The 17,511-nt window shown below is 39.4% G+C and overlaps 1 protein-coding gene across 15 annotated transcripts in view; it reads left to right on the forward strand.

The window, feature by feature from the left end:
- LOC138761998 (von Willebrand factor D and EGF domain-containing protein) overlaps positions 1 to 17,511 on the forward strand; it is a 327,980-nt gene that overhangs the window by 154,984 nt on the left and 155,485 nt on the right. For all 15 annotated transcript variants that reach the window (XR_011356699.1, XR_011356698.1, XM_069935108.1 and 12 more), the window contains 2 exons: positions 493 to 707; positions 3,592 to 4,535. Coding sequence is in view for 13 of the 15 variants with exons in the window: in XM_069935108.1 (XP_069791209.1) it covers positions 493 to 707; positions 3,592 to 4,535 (1,159 nt within the window). In the remaining 2 variants the exon portion in view is untranslated. The remainder of the gene's footprint in view (positions 1 to 492; positions 708 to 3,591; positions 4,536 to 17,511) is intronic.

Raw genomic sequence — 17,511 nt, forward strand, 5'->3', positions numbered from 1 at the left:
CTCTGTTGTTAGTTGTTAATTTGGTAATATTTATTAGTGTTATTTATCATATATTAAATCTGTTCTGCACTTCCTTGTTTAAAATGCTGGTATACACTTAATGAGGAAAAAAAGTGCTGTGCTATTGAGATATAAACAACTGACAACTGCATCACAGAAATTACCATAATTACAGCCTTTATTACTGCACTAACATTTCCAAAACCATCTAATGCTGTAGATTTGACATGATCAGAGTTGATATTGATTGAATAAAAGTAATATGAAAAGTTAAATTAGCATTCCTATTCTGTACCTCCATTGGTATTAAAGTGAATGGAAAATGCATGTTGAAGTACACTTTGCTTTTTAAACTTAGAGCTGAAAATGCTCAGCAACGCCAGCTTCATTGTGAAATTGTTCCATCTAAATTTAATTCTTATTTTGAAGAGTAACATAAAACAAGTATATATTACATTTTGTTAGATTTTTGTCTTTTTCTGGTTTCTGCAGATTATGTTTCCGTCAGGGGCATTTGTCCGTGCAGATGTAAGCGATTGGGGAATGAGCATAACAGTACGGGCACCCAGCATAGATTTCAACAATACGAGAGGTCTCTGTGGGATCTTTGATCGAAACAGTAATAATGACTTCCACAGTGCTGATGGACGTCCCATGGCAGCTTCAGATTGGAATAAAGACCCCAGTGATTTCATTGAAGAATGGAGGTATGCATTAAGGGTACAATTTAAAAAAAAAATTAAGATAAACATTAATGTCAAATAAAAATTTAACTTCAAACTGCGTAGGTTGATGGATCATGTAACTGGTGTGATGAATTTGTTAGTGATACAAGTTTTCACTTTGCTGTTGTTAGAAAACCTCAGCTTATCAGGTTTGTATTCCACCTGATTCAGATATTTATTGTATTTTAAGTTGTTTTGCTTGTGTTTTTACAACTTGCAATTTACTTTTCTCAGATTTTGATTGAATTGCGGATGAAATCAAGTTTGGTTGCACAAGTTTAGTGGCACGAGGGATCAACCCTCCAACCCAAAACCCATCCATTGTCCTGCAACATCATCATCTAATAGGCTGAAATAGATGAGAATCAAGCATCTTATGCAGGTTCACAATTCAAAAAGTCAACCATTTCTCCGCCTCTGGAGAGTTGCTCATTTTTTTTTTTGCTTCCATTTCCAGCGTCTGCAGTCTCCTGTGTCACCATTCAATGGAACTGCCAATTTACTGATTTCTGCTTTTTATAACTATCATTGAACAACAGCATAGTGTAGTCTAGAAGTAAAACATGAAAATCTATAGACACTGTAGATGAAGTAAAAACACACAATGCTGGAGAAACCAAGTAGGTCAAACAGTGTATTTTCTATAGCAAAGGGAAAGTAGATAACAAAACATAGCCTTGTTTACAGGGGTTTTAGTGTCCAAGAAGTAAGTGTGTGCAGATGTTAAAAGCCTTGTCTTGACTTCAAAAGTTTGGGAAAACTAGGTCATTCATATCCATTCCATTTGAAGAACATTCTAAACTTTAGAATGGAGAGGGGAGGCAGAAGAAGGGATGTTATGAGAAGAGGGAAGGAAAGAAGATCTCTTAGCTGGAAGCCAAATTTAGCCAGGGCTTAAAAAAAACAATTCCTCAATTAAGTCTCAGCAAGAAGCAGTAATGTTTGGGATTTAGAATGGATTTTGCCAGGTCAGATTCATTATTATAAGCTTAGAGCAGGTTGATGACCACTTTACTGCAGTCTCCATGCCTGAGAATTTTGTGCAGCTGTCTCACCTTGGAGGGAATGGAGAATGGTGTGGTGTCATATGGCTTGCCATCCACATTTGCAAAAAGGGTATTTGTACATTTTGTTCTCTCTTTCCAGAGAACGAAGCATAGTGATCAAACAAACATTGTGAAGATTGTGACATACACGTGCACACATGCACATTCAAATTCAAGAGCACAGATGAAACACGTTTCACTCTCTGTGTCCAACTGGTGTATAACAACATACCAGCCGACCAAGCCACTTGTCCAGATCATTGCTCAACCTCTCCGTGGCCATCATTCAGGCTTGGTGTTACTTCCTTGATGGAACAAAGCTTTTTTTATTGGATGACAAGAGATATTGAGTGTTGAAGCTGTGTCCTTTTGGACTCCAATGAGGCATCAGCCAATGGATGTAACATGATGGGTGACTCTGTGAGTGGGCTAATGTAATTACCTATTCCTTCCATGCTGGACAGAATGGAATGCAAGTTCTTTGTCAAGCGCTTTGCACACATTCTTGCCTGCTTCTTGATATTTCACAGCAGGCTTGGTAATACTCCCAACTGTTTCATTCTGGTTTGTATTCAGTGTGAAGTTTATGGGCTGAAGGAGCCTATTTATGTACTAAATGCCTCCATGACTCCATGATTGCTGTACTTATAATAATTATACTTTAATATTTGCACTGGCCCATTGTTTTCATTTCTTTTAGAATCAAGTATGTTAAATGATGTTATATGTCTTAAGAGTTTTTATTTTGAATTTTTCAAGTCATACATGCATTCGCATTCAAAATTCATATACAGCATATTAATATATAATCATACTAAATTATGGTTTTTAAAACCCAAATCTAATCTATCCTCCCCCCAAATAAAATAAGATAAAAAATCCCAAAAAAGAAATGAAAAACAACACAGAAAAAAATAATAGAAAGATAAATCTTAGAACCATCATCCAAACTAGAAGAATTTTTTTTTTTGTTGACTTTGTCAGGTCCAGGGAGCATCAGTATAAATTTCATAAATACAAAAAATAGGCAAGTTAAAATTACAACATTATATTGTCAGTTTACATTATATATTTTATCGTCATTACACTTGATTTTACAATATTGCATCGTATGGTGGCCCTTTGCAGCTCCCCCATGGTGCCTCACAAAATGAAGGACGTATGCGACAATCCAGCAGGCTGCATGAGGCTGCCCTCCAGTTGGCCACAACCAAAAGAGCTTAACTGGTCTATCAGGGAAAGTGGATCACAAACACACCAATCAGTGCAGAGAGGATTTTGACCATGGCCTCATCTTGAGAATAAAAGCAGGGCTGTGAGCCCAATAAAGCAGAGTGTGTTAAGTACACCCATCTGGTGTCTTGTCATTCTTTCTGAGCTAACCTGCATACAGCTATAACCTCTGCTGCATTATAGGCTCCATAGAGCCATAGCTTGTAGCAGCTAGTTTCAATCTCATATTAATCAATATATCTTTTATCATCATTATATTAAACATTTAAAAACATCATTTCAAATATATAGGTTCCATATTTTCAAAAATATTTATAGGATATCTATTTCTTACCCCAAATATAATCATCTCAATATATTTCTTGGGCTTGATGACAATGCAATAATGAATATTGTGTTGACAATTGTTTGAAACAAAAAGTGTTTTCTACTCCCAGTAATTTGAGTTTAATCCAAAGTAAGATGGCCAATCATGTTGCTATAAGACTATAACATGTGTTCACAAAGAAAATCATTGTATATAATAGAACAGTAGTTTTGAAAGTATTTTTTTTTCTTTTCTAATGTGCTTGGTCTACTTTCTTTAGAATACACCCAGGACAGAGTTTGTTTGACAAGATACCGTCTGCCTCTGTGAGAGAGAAAAGAAGAAATTATTGCAAGTGTAAGAAGGAATATACAATGTCCCTCCATTCAGTGAACAAGTTGACCACTGGACATCAGCATCTTCATCTACCATCTCGTTGCTATGCCCATGAAAATGTGGATTACACTTCACTAATTCCTTTTTTGGATGTGACTGCAGAACACATAAGCAACCCTGAACTGTCATTATTCGGAAAACGTGACCTAGTCCAATCTTCTGAAAGATCAAATACACATGCGAAATATATTCCATCACAAGGCTCCAAAGGAATTACTACAAAAGGCAGGTCACTAACTGATCAGTCAGGCAGATATGCCAGATGGCCAGATGTGATCGATTTTGCTGAACCAGAGGTTGGTCCAAGTAAAATAAAAAGGCAGGCTTTTTACGAGTACCTACCAATAGTCACGTTTCAGAGCCTAAGCCAAACCGATCTGGAAAGCTTCACTTACTTTTTCCCAGAAGACCATTTGTCAAGGAATCGACCTAGTGTACAGCCAACATGGCCAACTGCAAGTGGACTGACATCAGTCAAAGCTCTAGAGGTATGCCAACAAGCCCTCGGAAACTCTACTATCGGTGTAGCGTGTCATGACCTTCTTGGACGAAGGCTGATTGAAGCTGTGGATCTGTGTATTTCAGACATGCAGCTTAAAGATGATCTTGCTTGGGAGAAAGGGATGCGAGCTTTCCTTGACAATGAATGTGAAAGGAAACTTTTGGAAAAAAGGGTTAAATGGGACCATGGAACAATTGGTTCACGTGTTAAAGAGATTGTTACAGCACTCCGTTGTCCTAACTCATGCAGTAACAATGGACATTGCACAGAATGGGGGTGCCAGTGTTTTACCAAATACAGCTCCTATGACTGCAGCATTTCCAATGGTAAGCATAAAAATATATTCATTGTGATTACTTGAACAGAATAATGACTTTGAAAGTACACTTTATGTTCCAGAAGCTAAAGCTTCACAAAATCAAATTGCCTTAAAAGGTCTGGCATTTCGATTTCTGTTTTGTGGGGAAAAATTAACTTTGAGCATTAATCCTTGGCAGATCACATTGTGGGTGACAGATGTTCAAGTCCTTATGGATCTGATGCATAAAGCAATTTCAGGGCTGTTAGATGATCAAAGCCAAATGTGAGCTGCTAAAGCTGCAAATCTCAATGCCAGCTCTGTGGAATTATTTAAAAAAATGCATGACTTTCATTAGTTATTCTATAATTTCATAGGTCAGTTTATTTCTTGATTCTGGTGCAAAAAAATAACAAACTGTTGGAAGAACTCAGTAGCTAAGGCAACATCTGTGAAGGGAAAATCAACATAATGGGATGAGATTTGGCAATAGGTGTAAGGCTGTATAGGGAGATGGTAGCAATGATTCTTGCTCTTAGTAGGTTCAGAAATAATTCTAGGCCAGAATAACTTCAACACACGGTGAGTATCCTTGCTTGAATTGGAGAAGTAGTTGGCTTTTCATCTCGCCCATTTCTCATGGTTCATTCGTTTGAGTTGACTTGTTCACAACAATAAATTCTGATTCTGATTCTGAAGATGGAGCAGATTGATTCTGCTCTGTCATTCATTCAAACTTCCTTCTCAGTTCCACTTTCCTCCACTGTCACATTTCCTTTGATTCCCTTCTGTCCAAAGATCCATTGGATTCTGTAATGAGCACAACTGAGTCACCAAAGCTGTCCAGGATGGAGAATTTCAAAGGTTTACCATTCTCTAAATGAAAATATTTATCCCCCTAAATGCCAAGGAGGTATCTACCTTTAAAGACTTCTGAAGATTTCAATGCAACCTCTTCTCATTTTTTACTCACATTCTAAAGAATACAGAGGCAATATTCCCTTATCTCTCCTCATGTAGCAAGCATGGAACCACTCCTCATTTTCTTATCTTTATAGTTTATTTGTTACACATCTTGTGTCTTCAACAAATGTAGCATATTTTCCTTAATATTTTCACCTTGGACATTTATATAAAGTGTAAAATGTTATGCCCCCAGCACAGATGATTATAACCAGGAAATTATGTATTATGACTGCTCTTTGTTTCCAACCCTTCTATCCAGCACAATCCTTCCTCCAACTCTCTGCAGTTTAGTTTCCACAATAACCTTATATTCAGCACTTCACTGAATGGCTTCTGGGAAATTAAGTATACACTGTCCAATATTTCCTTTTCAGCACATGTTACTTCTCCAAAAAATTCTAGAGGTCTGTGGGCATAATTTGCTTTTGATATCAATGCAATCCTCAACTGCATATCTCATCAAAAAGCCCAAGTAAAACTGGGTGTCAGTGGTCATTAAGAGGAAAAAGCTCTAGCGATTGAAATTGTACTTTACATGAAGGAAGATGATTATGATTGTTGGAACATCACCACAGGAGTTGCTCAGACCCATGCTGTAAGCCCTATTGTCTTAAGCTTCTTCATCAAAAACTTCTATTCCATCATAAAGTCAGGTGTGGATTTTTGCTGATGAATCTACAACTTCTGGGTCCTTATGTTCTGTACTTGCATGGACCAAGTTTTTTAACTCTGATCAGCCATCTGCTGATCAGTGGCAGATAAGGATTGATTTTCAACAAGAAGAATTCAAAACAATCTACCCTGGGTGTTGAAAAGCATCACTACCCAGCCTAAATGTTTACTCCTTTTATCACTGATTTATTGTGGCTGCAGTGTACACTGTTCACAAAATGCGCTGCAATTACTTAACCAATCTAGCCCAACACCATCTCTCAAGACAGCTACTTTGAGCAATAAGAGGAATGCAAGCTGATGCCAACATCTGCAGTTTCTCCTTCAGGTATTTCACCATCCTGACCACAATGCAATCCATATTCCTTTATGATTGCTGGACAAAAATTGCAGAACTCTTTACTCGACAACATTTCAGGAGTGCTCTCACAGAAGTGTGCAGTGGCTCCAGAAAGTTGCTCAATTCCACAATTTGGAATGGGCAATCTATTCTAGCCTTTGCAGCAATCTCACATCCCATAAAGAGACTTGATAAATCATTATGCATGAATGATTTATCATACTTCTTGATGCGCCAAGGAATTTCCCATTTTAGACAATATATACAAAATTTAGGATACATCTTGGCTGCCTGAGATATCTTTGCAATATTTTAAAATGAGGTTGACATTTTCCTCAGATCTTCTAAAGAATAAAAATTTAATTATGGAATGTCTTGCTTCAGGATCTTATAACAAAAGTTTAGGGTGACTTTGCCTTCAGATTTTCTTTGGGTTAGGTTACACATGGAAGTCCAAATCTGTGTGATCAACTGAGTTGGCAAATGATGAAAGGTATCACATGACCTGCTTACAACGAGTAACACCCTTGCTGTCTGCTGGATTGAGCATTTATTTTTGTGTACTTCACTTGAGATCATTTGATGAAGGCATAATTTTCCTGATGAGCAGTTTCCTCACATTAAGCTGTGGGTAGCTATTTGTGGCTTTTTCAGCGATGGCAGCTGGTGTTGGTTAAGTGTCTCTTAAGAAATGTTAATGTGAGGTTTGAATATTCCAAAAATCTGTCTCTATTCTAACATGCATTTTAATTCTCTTTCAGTAAAGTGCATATGGGAAAACATTCTATCCACATTTGAATGTTGCTAGAAAGAAGCCCATTCTGCCAGTTGGATCTACCACTTCCATTTTACCTTCTGGGGGACCAGGCCAAACTGCTCACGCCCTCACAATCCTGACTATTGCGGACTGGCATAACTTTGCCAAAGGCTGCATGGTTAGTGTAGCATTTAACACAATGATATTACTGAACCAGCGACCTGGTGGGATCGACTCCGGTGTTGTCTGTAAAGAGCTTGGATGTTCTTCCCGTGGCCTGCTTTGGGTTTCTCTGGGTGCTTCGGTTTCCTCTAAAGTTCTGAAATAAAGGCAAATGTTGAATATAACAATGTTAAGCAACATCAGTGTAAAGAGTAAAACCAAGTTACATCAGAACTGGCCTGGAATTGAAAGGCAAAACAAAACATGCAGATTTTAAAATTCTGAAACAAAAATAGTAGGCCAGACACCTTTTGCAGACCAAAAAAAAAATTCCTGGACCCATCTATCATGAAAAATCAATGGTAATCTAAACATTAACCCAGCCCATCTCCTTATAAATATTGCCTAGTTTAATATTGCAAGCATTCCTTATCTCAGCGTGAGAACTGGGTCTGGCTAGCTCTGAAACTGGAAAGGCTGCTTTTCTGAAAATGCTAAATTCAGTGTTAAATCTAATAGGCTATTGCATGCTTATTTTACAGCTATGTTGCTTCTCCCCAAGCTTACATTCAGTTTGATTGGATCTGTGTAAGATGCTAAAGATGTTGAGATCAGAATTGGAGCAATATGGAAAATAAAGGTGACAGGCAGTTCGAAGCATGCAATCATTTTAGTGAACTGAACAGCTGTGTTCTACAATGCAGGTGTCCAATTTGCATTCAGTTCATCCATTGCATCTCCTACATTTTCTGTGGGAAGATGTGAAATCAGGAATGTAGGTGAACCTAGATATGTGAAGAGAACCATTGTAGAAAGAAAAGTCTCTTCAGAATATGCAAGAGGTGACTGTTGACATCACATTGAGATTGGTGAAACTGGCAAAGGATAACCAACTGTGTGAATTTTGATGGGGTACGAGGTGAAGATAAGAGCTCTCTATGTTTGTTGAGAAGAATTAAACAAGAAAGTTTGCAGACACTGTAAATGTTGTTTTATACACAGATGTGCTGGAGAAAATGGATTTGATCCATCGACCTCTGGGTTATGGGCCCAGCACCCTTTCACTACATCACTCAGCACTCTTAGTAATCTCTCCTTGCTGTTGGTGAGAAGAGGAGGTGTGAACAGAAGTACAGGAAATTGAACTAACACTGAAAAAGAGTTCTGTCAGTGGTAGATAAGAAGTCATGGGTAAGGAAAGAGAAGAGAGATGGGAAGCAATGGTGTGGAAGACGTTGACATTAGAGGAGAACCAGTGGAACTCCTTAAGCTGTGGAATGAGTTAGGTTCTTGAAAAGAGCAGGATGGGGGTCGGGTGTTGATATTAAAAAAAAATCTAAACATACAGCACAGTAACAGGCTATTTTGGCCCATGAGTCCATGCCACATAATTACACCTGATTAACCTGCAATGCCTGGTACATTTCGAACATGGATGGAAATCAGAGCACTCAGGGAAAACCCATGCAGAAATGGGGAGAACATATTGTCAGTGTGAGGTTCAAACCCCAGTCCCACTCGCTGGTGCTGTAATGGCATTGTGTTAACAGGTAAGCCAACCGTGTCAAGCTTGGATTTTATATTAGTCACTATCTATCCCTTGAGATGGAGGCATGATTACAAAAGGGATGGGAAGAGTCAGGGATGGATCATGTGAAAATAAGAGCAGTGTAACCTCTTAGTCTTCACCCCAACAAGGACATTCTTTTTGTTCACCCCATCTCTCCCCCTTCCCTCCAACTTTAAAACATTTTTTTAAAATTTGCATCGAAAGGTCATCAACTTACTTAGTTGTCCATAGATGCTGCTAGTCCTTTTGAGTATTTTCAGTATTTTTATGTTTTTATTTCAGACTAACTTAATCTGGAGTGTTTGCATTTGGCAAGAAACACTGTATGTTAACAATTTAAAATACATTTGGACAGATTTAGATTGGAAGGTTTTAGAAGGATATGAACCAAACAAATGGGACTAGCTCAGAATGGTACCTTTGTCAGCATGGATGAATCAGGCCTAAGGGCCTGTTTCATGCTTTATGATTTAGTGATTCTATACTCTCCATTGAGAACAATCAGTTTTGTCAGAATCATAGCAAGACCAGCATCAGGAAGCTCCCAATATCTAAACAAAACAGTTATTTTTCTTTCCTTCTCTTCCTGAAGGCATGACTTGCTTATTAAATGTGAGAAGTAGTGTTAGATTTTTAAAAGATTCAAAATATAAACCAATGTCGAGAGAAAAAAATGAGTGTTTATTTAGTTATCTTGACAGTTACATTAAATAAAAGAATGATGTGATCCAGTCAAGTGCAAAATCAGACTATATGCTGGCCGATTTTCATTCCATGGGCCTTCAACCACCTTTCTTTGTTGATTGCCGTGAATGTTCTGCCTCAGGTCTGCATTCATGGAAATACTGCACAATTCTTTGTGGTCTCATCTATATCCATTTAACATTGGAGTGCAGTTGTACAATGTCCTTTCTGGATCTGTGGCCCATCTTCCCCAGTGTGGTGGAGACCTCCAAACTCTTCAAAACTTCAAAATTAATTCTTGCCCAACAGACTAATTCAGTTTCCCTTGATTTTTCAACAGTTGCAGGTTTTGCAGTTTAACCTTCATTGTAAAATTTTCATTTTGAATGAAACACGTCTTTGTTTCTCATTACTGTATGAATGGCGCTTTCACCAAAATTTTCTGGACTCTGGGGAGGCTGTGGTAGATTAGAAGATGGCAAGTGTCACAACACTATTTAACAAAGGATGTAGGCTAAAGGCAGGGAATTATAGGGCATTTAGTTTTACATCTGTGGTTGGGAAAATGCTTAAATCTGTCATTAAAGAAGAAATAGGGAGGCATCTGGAGTGAAATGGATCCATCAGGCAGACGCAGCATGGAGTCAGCAAGGGCAGGTCCTGTTTGATAAACTTACTGGAGTTCTTTGAGGATACAAGCTCAGAAGACAGAGGGGAGCAGGTGGCTGTTGTTTACTTGGATTTCCAGAAGATATTCAATAAAGTGGCACATGAAAGACCTATATGTAACAAGGTTGTATCAAGTTGGGAGTGATATGGATATAGGATTGGTTAACCAGCAGAAAACATAGAGTTGGGATAAATGGGAGTTTTTCAGTGGTGAGTAGAGTGTCACGGTTTGGTGCTGGGCTCACAACTGTTCTTAGAAACATAAAAACAAAGAAAATAGATGCAGGAGTAGGGCATTTTGGCCCTTCAAGTCTACACCACCATTCATTTTGATCATGGCTGATTGTCTACTCAGTACCCAGTACCGGCCTTCTACCCATGCCTTCTGATCCCTTTAGCCACAAGGGCAAAATCTAACTCCCTCTTAAAATACTTTAATGATCTAGAAGAGGGGACAGAGTGTAATGTATCTAAATTTGCTGATGACAATAAATTGAATCGAAAACCAAATTGTGAACAGGAAATGGAGAGTCTGCAGAGAGCTATAAAGAGATTAAGTGAGTGGACAATGGTCTGGCAGATGGAGTACGATGTTGGTAAATGTGAGGTAATCCACTTTGGAAAGAAAAATGGAAGATAAGATTATATAAATGGCAAGCAATTGCATCATGCTGCTGTGTAGAAGAATTTGGAGTGCCTGTGCATGAATTGCAAAAGGTTGGTTTGCAGGTGCAGCAGGCTATCAAGAAGGCAAATGGAATGTTGGCCTTCATTGCTAGAGGGATTGAATTTAAGGGCAGGGAGGTTATGCTGCAACTGTCCAAGGTATAGGTGAGGATTCATCTGAGCTACTATGTGTATTAATGGCTTTGGAGGCAGTACAGAAGAGGTTCACCAGGTTGATTCCAGAGATGAGATTCATCAGGTTGAATCCAGAGATGAGATTCACCAGGTTGATTCCAGAGATGAGATTCATCAGGTTGATTCCAGAGATGAGATTCATCAGGTTGAATCCAGAGATGAGATTCATCAGGTTGAATCCAGAGATGAGATTCATCAGGTTGAATCCAGAGATGAGATTCATCAGGTTGAATCCAGAGATGAGATTCATCAGGTTGAATCCAGAGATGAGATTCATCAGGTTGAATCCAGAGATGAGATTCATCAGGTTGAATCCAGAGATGAGATTCATCAGGTTGAATCCAGAGATGAGATTCATCAGGTTGAATCCAGAGATGAGATTCATCAGGTTGAATCCAGAGATGAGATTCATCAGGTTGAATCCAGAGATGAGATTCATCAGGTTGAATCCAGAGATGAGATTCATCAGGTTGAATCCAGAGATGAGATTCATCAGGTTGAATCCAGAGATGAGATTCATCAGGTTGAATCCAGAGATGAGATTCATCAGGTTGAATCCAGAGATGAGATTCATCAGGTTGAATCCAGAGATGAGATTCATCAGGTTGAATCCAGAGATGAGATTCATCAGGTTGAATCCAGAGATGAGATTCATCAGGTTGAATCCAGAGATGAGATTCATCAGGTTGAATCCAGAGATGAGATTCATCAGGTTGAATCCAGAGATGAGATTCATCAGGTTGATTCTCGAGATGAACTTCATCAGGTTGATTCCAGAGATGAAGGGGTTGGCCAATGAGGAGAGATCGAGTCATCTGGGGATGTTCTTGAATTTAGAAGAATGAGGGGGGATCTTATAGAAACATAAAATTATGAAAAGCCTAGATAAGATGGAGGTAGGTAAGTTGTTTCCATTAGTGGGAGAGCGAGATCTTGTGGACATAGCCTCAAGATCTAGGATGGTAGATTTAGGATGGAGATGAGGAAGAACTGCTTTTCCTAGGCGGTGGTAAATTTATGGAATTCACTGCCCATTGAAGCAGTGGAGGCTACCTCGGTGAATAAATTTAAGATGAGATTAGATAGATTTTTACAAAGTATGGTTATTAAGGGATTATGGGGGAAAAGCAGGTAGGTGATGAAGAGTCTATCATCAGATCAACCATGATCTCATTGAATGGCAGGGCAGGCTAGATGGCCCACTCTTGCTCCTATTTCTTGTGTTCTTATCATTTGATGTTCCAAGGTCATAGTAGTTTGCAATTCTTTGATTCCTGAGCTGAGGCAAACTCCATTATATTTTGACTCAATGTCCTGCACCTTTCCTTGGGGTTTCTTGCAAACTTACACATCCTTTTCTCTGACCTGTACATTTCAATTACTCCAAGGCAAGGGAATGAAATGTAGACTCTGAGAATCTTAGAAACTAAATCTTTACAAGGCTGAAATATTATTTGAAGGTCTCTCATCATGTTATTAGCTTCATATTTTATGTTTGAGAATCGTAAGAAGCAAACGAGGCCATTTTTTTAAAACCATCATTCTTATGTCCTTAATTTTAATAGTTTTGTGTGGCCTGAATATTCAGTTGTTAGAATATTTGGTTCTCGACAACTGATTCTGTTTCCCGGGTCATGCATTGTTTCATTTATTCAATAAGAGATCATAGTTAATGATCATACTTCAATTTAAAATGAAAATTATCTGCACATTGCATTCATTCCCCTATTAAATTTTATTCCAAAACAACACATAAAAGGCTAATTCAACCACCTCATTTAAATGCTCAGATGTTCAGATTTCAGACATATTGTCAGTGTGCATACATGCCATCACATACAACCCTAAGATTCCCTTTTTTTCTGCAGGTGAGGTAGAATTACCACTTATTGGCAATCAAAAAAAATATATATATACAGGGCATATACATGTAAGCAAATAGAGAACTGCAAACAGATGAATGTAAACTAACTCTGCAATACAGAGAGAATAAAAAAAATAAAGTGCACAAGTGAGAATCCTTAAAGATGTCCCTGATTGAGTTTGTTGTTGAGGAGTTTGATGGAGGGATAGCATCTGTTCCTGAATGTAGTTGTGTGAGAACGTGGTGGTAGCAGTGAGAACAGAGCAGGTGCTGGGTGCTGTGAATCCTTGATGATTGCTGCTGCTCTCTGACGGCAGTGCTCCCTGTTGATGTTCTTGATAGTTGGGAGGGTTTTGCCTGTGATGTCCTGGGCTGTGTCCATTCCCTTTTACAGGGCTTTATGCTCAGGGGTACTGGTGTCCCTATCCCAGTGTATTATGCAGTCAGTCAGCACACTTTCGACCATGTCTTTCGTCTTCTTCTGGCTATCCATCCTGTAGGATGATATTGGTTTCCTTCCATTCAGTTTGTGGAGTTTGATATGTGCATCCTGGTGTGGCTGTTCAGGCCAATCCTTGACAGGTACTGCTTGCTACATACTTGGCAAGTGAGACTTGAAGGGGCAGAAGCTCTGCGACTTTCTGTGCTATTCCTCTGTTGGCCCTTTGAGCTTGTTCTCAGCATTTTCTGATGGCATTTTCTGAGGCTCCAGTGCAGAACATCCTTGAACTGTTGTCACTGGCCTCTTCATTTTTGGGCACCACTGGAGTTGCCCATACCAGATGTCCTTGGGTAGTCTTCCATCAGGCATTCTGACAAAGTTCCCAGGGCAGGTAAGCTGAGATCATGATATCCTAGTCAGCACACTTTCCACCACACCTCTATAAACATTTATCAGGGTTTCTGCTGTCATACCAAACCTCCACAAACACCTGAGAAACTAAAGGTGCACACATGCTTTCTTCACAAATCTATTAGTGTGTGAGGTCCAAAGAAGATCCTCCAAGATAGTGACTCCCAAGAACACCCTCTCCACCTCTGATCCTCCAATTATCACTGGGTTGTATAACTCTGGCTTTCCCTACCTGAAATCAACAATCAGTTCCTTAGTTTTGATGACATTGAATGCAAGGTTGTTGTTGGTGCACCATTCAGCCAAATTTTCAATCTCCATCCTGTCTGATGACTTATCACCTTTATACAACCCACAACCGTGGCATCATCAGCAAGTTTTCAGATGGCATTATTGGCATACCGAGCCACACAGTCCTAGGTATAAAGTGAATAGAACAGGGGCCTAAAAGCCCAGGCCTGTGGTGCTACAGTACCATTGGAGATTGTGGAGGAGATGTTTTTACTAATTCTCACTGATTGAGTGCTGGAGGTGAGGAAATCCATGATCCAATTACGCAGTGGGGGTGTTAAGTCCCAGATCTTGGAGTTTGAGGGATGATGGTGTTAAATGCCGAACTGTAGTCAATAAAGTGCATCCTGATGAATGCATCTTTGCTGTCCAGGTATTCAAAGGCTTTGAGTGAAGCGAGTGAGATTCCACCCGCTGTAGACCTGTTGGTATGATAGGTGAACTGGAATGTATCCACATGGGAGATTAGTAAGGTAGGTTCAGACACTAGATATTCATGGTGAAGTAATAAACTTGATTTGACAATGATTGGACAGGAGAAGCCAGAGGGTGGTGGTGAAACTTTGCTTCTCAGATTGGAGGCCTGTGATTATTGGTGTGCCTTAGGGATCGGTGCTGGGACCATTGTAGTTTGTCATCTGTATCAATGATCAGGATGATAATGTGGTAAATTGGAGCAGAAAGTTTGCAGATGATTCTAAGATTGGAGGTGTTGTGGACAGCGAAGAGGGTTTTCAAAGCTTGCAGAGGGATCTGGACCAGCTAGTAAAATGGGCTGGAAAATGGAAGATGGAGTTTAATGCAGTCAAGTATGAGGTGTTGCATTTTGGAAGGACAAACCAAGAAATAACATACAGGGTAAATGGTTGGGCACTGAGGAGTATGGTAGAACAGAGAGATCAGGGAATACAGATACATAATTCACTGAAAATGGGACACAGGTTGACAGGGTTGTAAAGAGATTTTTGCATATTGGTCTACATAAATCCAAGTTCTGAGTTCAGGAGTTGGGATGTTACGTTGAAGCTGTATAAGACAGTGATGAGGCCAAATTTGGAGTATTGTGTGCAGTTTTTGTCACCTAACTAAAGGAAAGATATCAATAAGATGGAAACTAGGATGTTGCCCGCCCTTCAGGAACTTAGTCACAGGAAAAGATTAAACAGGTTAGGACTTTATTCCCTGGAGCGTAGAAGAATGAGGGGAGGTTTGATAGAAGTAATTAAAATTATGAAAGGGGTAGACAGAATAAACGTACATGGGCTTTTTTCCATTGAGGGTAGATGAGATACAAACCAGAGGACATGGGTTAAGGGTGAAGGGGGAAAAGCATAGGGGTAACATGAAGGGGAACTTCTTCACATAGAGAGTATGGAATGAGTTTCCAGCAGGAGTGGTAAACATTTAAGAAGAATTTGGAAAGGGACATGGATGGAAGAGTTATGGAGGGCCATGGGCTGGGTCCAAGACATTAGGAGTAGGCAAAAAAAAATGATTTGGCACAGACTAGAGGGGCAAGGTGGCCAGTTTGTGTGTTATAATTGTTCTATGGTTCTATCCATGTCACGGCTCAGACAGGAGCTGATCTGCTTTAACACCAGCCTTTCAAAACACTTCAATACTCTTGATGTAAGTGATACTGGTCGATAGTCATTAAGGCAGGTTACTACACTCTTCTTGGGCCTATGATTGATGCCAGTTTGAAACGGGTGTGTACCACGCCCTGCTGGAATGAGGTATTGAAGATATACGTAGGTCAGCAAATTTTTAATACTCAGCTACGTACTCAGTCTGGGCCAGAAGCTTTCCTCGGATTCACTCTCTTGAAGGGAGTATGCATGTCATCCTCGGATATGTGGGTGATGGGATCATCAGGGGACGTGGAGGTGCCAAAGGGTAGTTCTTCGCTGTTACTACCATCAAATCGGGTACAGAATGCATTTGAGTTCCTCTTGGAGTGAAGCATTACCATCTGCTACTTCACCAGATTTTGTTTTGTAGCAGGTTTGTGGCATTTGGACACTGCCACAGCTGTCGGGTGTCCCTTGTTGTTTCCATTTTCATTTAATATCTCCACCTGCTTTCACTAGATCTACCTGCTCATTCTGTATTGACCTGGTTCTCTTAAAAGCCTGTGATCCGGCTCTCAGCAGGTTCTGGTTTTCATTGTTCATCCAGGGCTTCTGGTTGGGGAAAAGCCTGAAAGATTTGGTGGGGACACCCCTCATCCACAGCAGTTTTGATAAATTTGAGTTTGGTGGGCAGAAGAGTCTAATTCAATGTCTATACCAACACAAACCTAGAAGGGATCACTGAAATGTGAGTCCTGGCTGATTATATTTTCTTTCCTTCTGGAATGTATGGATTTTGATGTCACCTGCTGCACCCTAATTGTGCCTTGTCAAGCAGAGCAAAAGTTAGACAGAACAGGGACAATGTTATTCATTCATGGGTGAGACAAGGAGCCACATTGTTGATTAAAGTCTATTTATAGAAACTGACTGAAACAGCACAATTGTGAGACTGAGATTTGTAAATGTCTCGTTTCATCGAACAATAGCTTGCCCATATTCCATTCATATATTAGTCATTGGATTGCCTCATGCCTGAATATGCAATTATATTTTGGGATTTCTTGAAAGGAGTTTTGATTGTGACCTTAAATTGCTAGAAGCAGCTCATTTGAGTTTTTTTTAAACCATAAGGCACAAAAACATTGCACAGCCAAAGTGTCTTTAAATAACTTTTTTTGTAGATTCAGCTTTCTAGCAGGTCTCCTTTTAGATAAAATATAATCTACAAATTATATCAAAAAAAGTTGTTGAAGACATCAGACGGACATCTCCATCTCTGACTCCTCGCACCAACAATTGTGTGTGAATATCACTCTGTGTCACATGTATCAAGTGTGTAAGAGTACGATCCTGAGATTGATTAAATTAAGGAAGAGCCTGCCATCACTTTCATAAAACAAGTGAAAAGAAAGAAAAGGCCCGACTATGTTACTATCCATCTTAATAACAAAAACAAAAAAAAATACATTCCTGGAGAAGAATTCCTTTGACATGCATTAAATTCATACAAGAACATTGCACTATGTTGTCTATTTATCTCACACCAAGACACAAGAGCAACTTGTCCGTGAACTACTCTTTGCAGACGATGCTGCTTTAGTTGCCCATTCAGAGCCAGCTCTTCAGCGCTTGACGTCCTGTTTTGCGGAAACTGCCAAAATGTATGGCCTGGAAGTCAGCCTGAAGAAAACTGAGATCCTCCATCAGCCAGCTCCCCACCATGACTACCAGCCCCCCCACA

Source organism: Narcine bancroftii, chromosome 4, assembly GCF_036971445.1.
Source record: "Narcine bancroftii isolate sNarBan1 chromosome 4, sNarBan1.hap1, whole genome shotgun sequence".
NCBI classification, from domain to species: Eukaryota; Metazoa; Chordata; class Chondrichthyes; order Torpediniformes; family Narcinidae; genus Narcine; species Narcine bancroftii.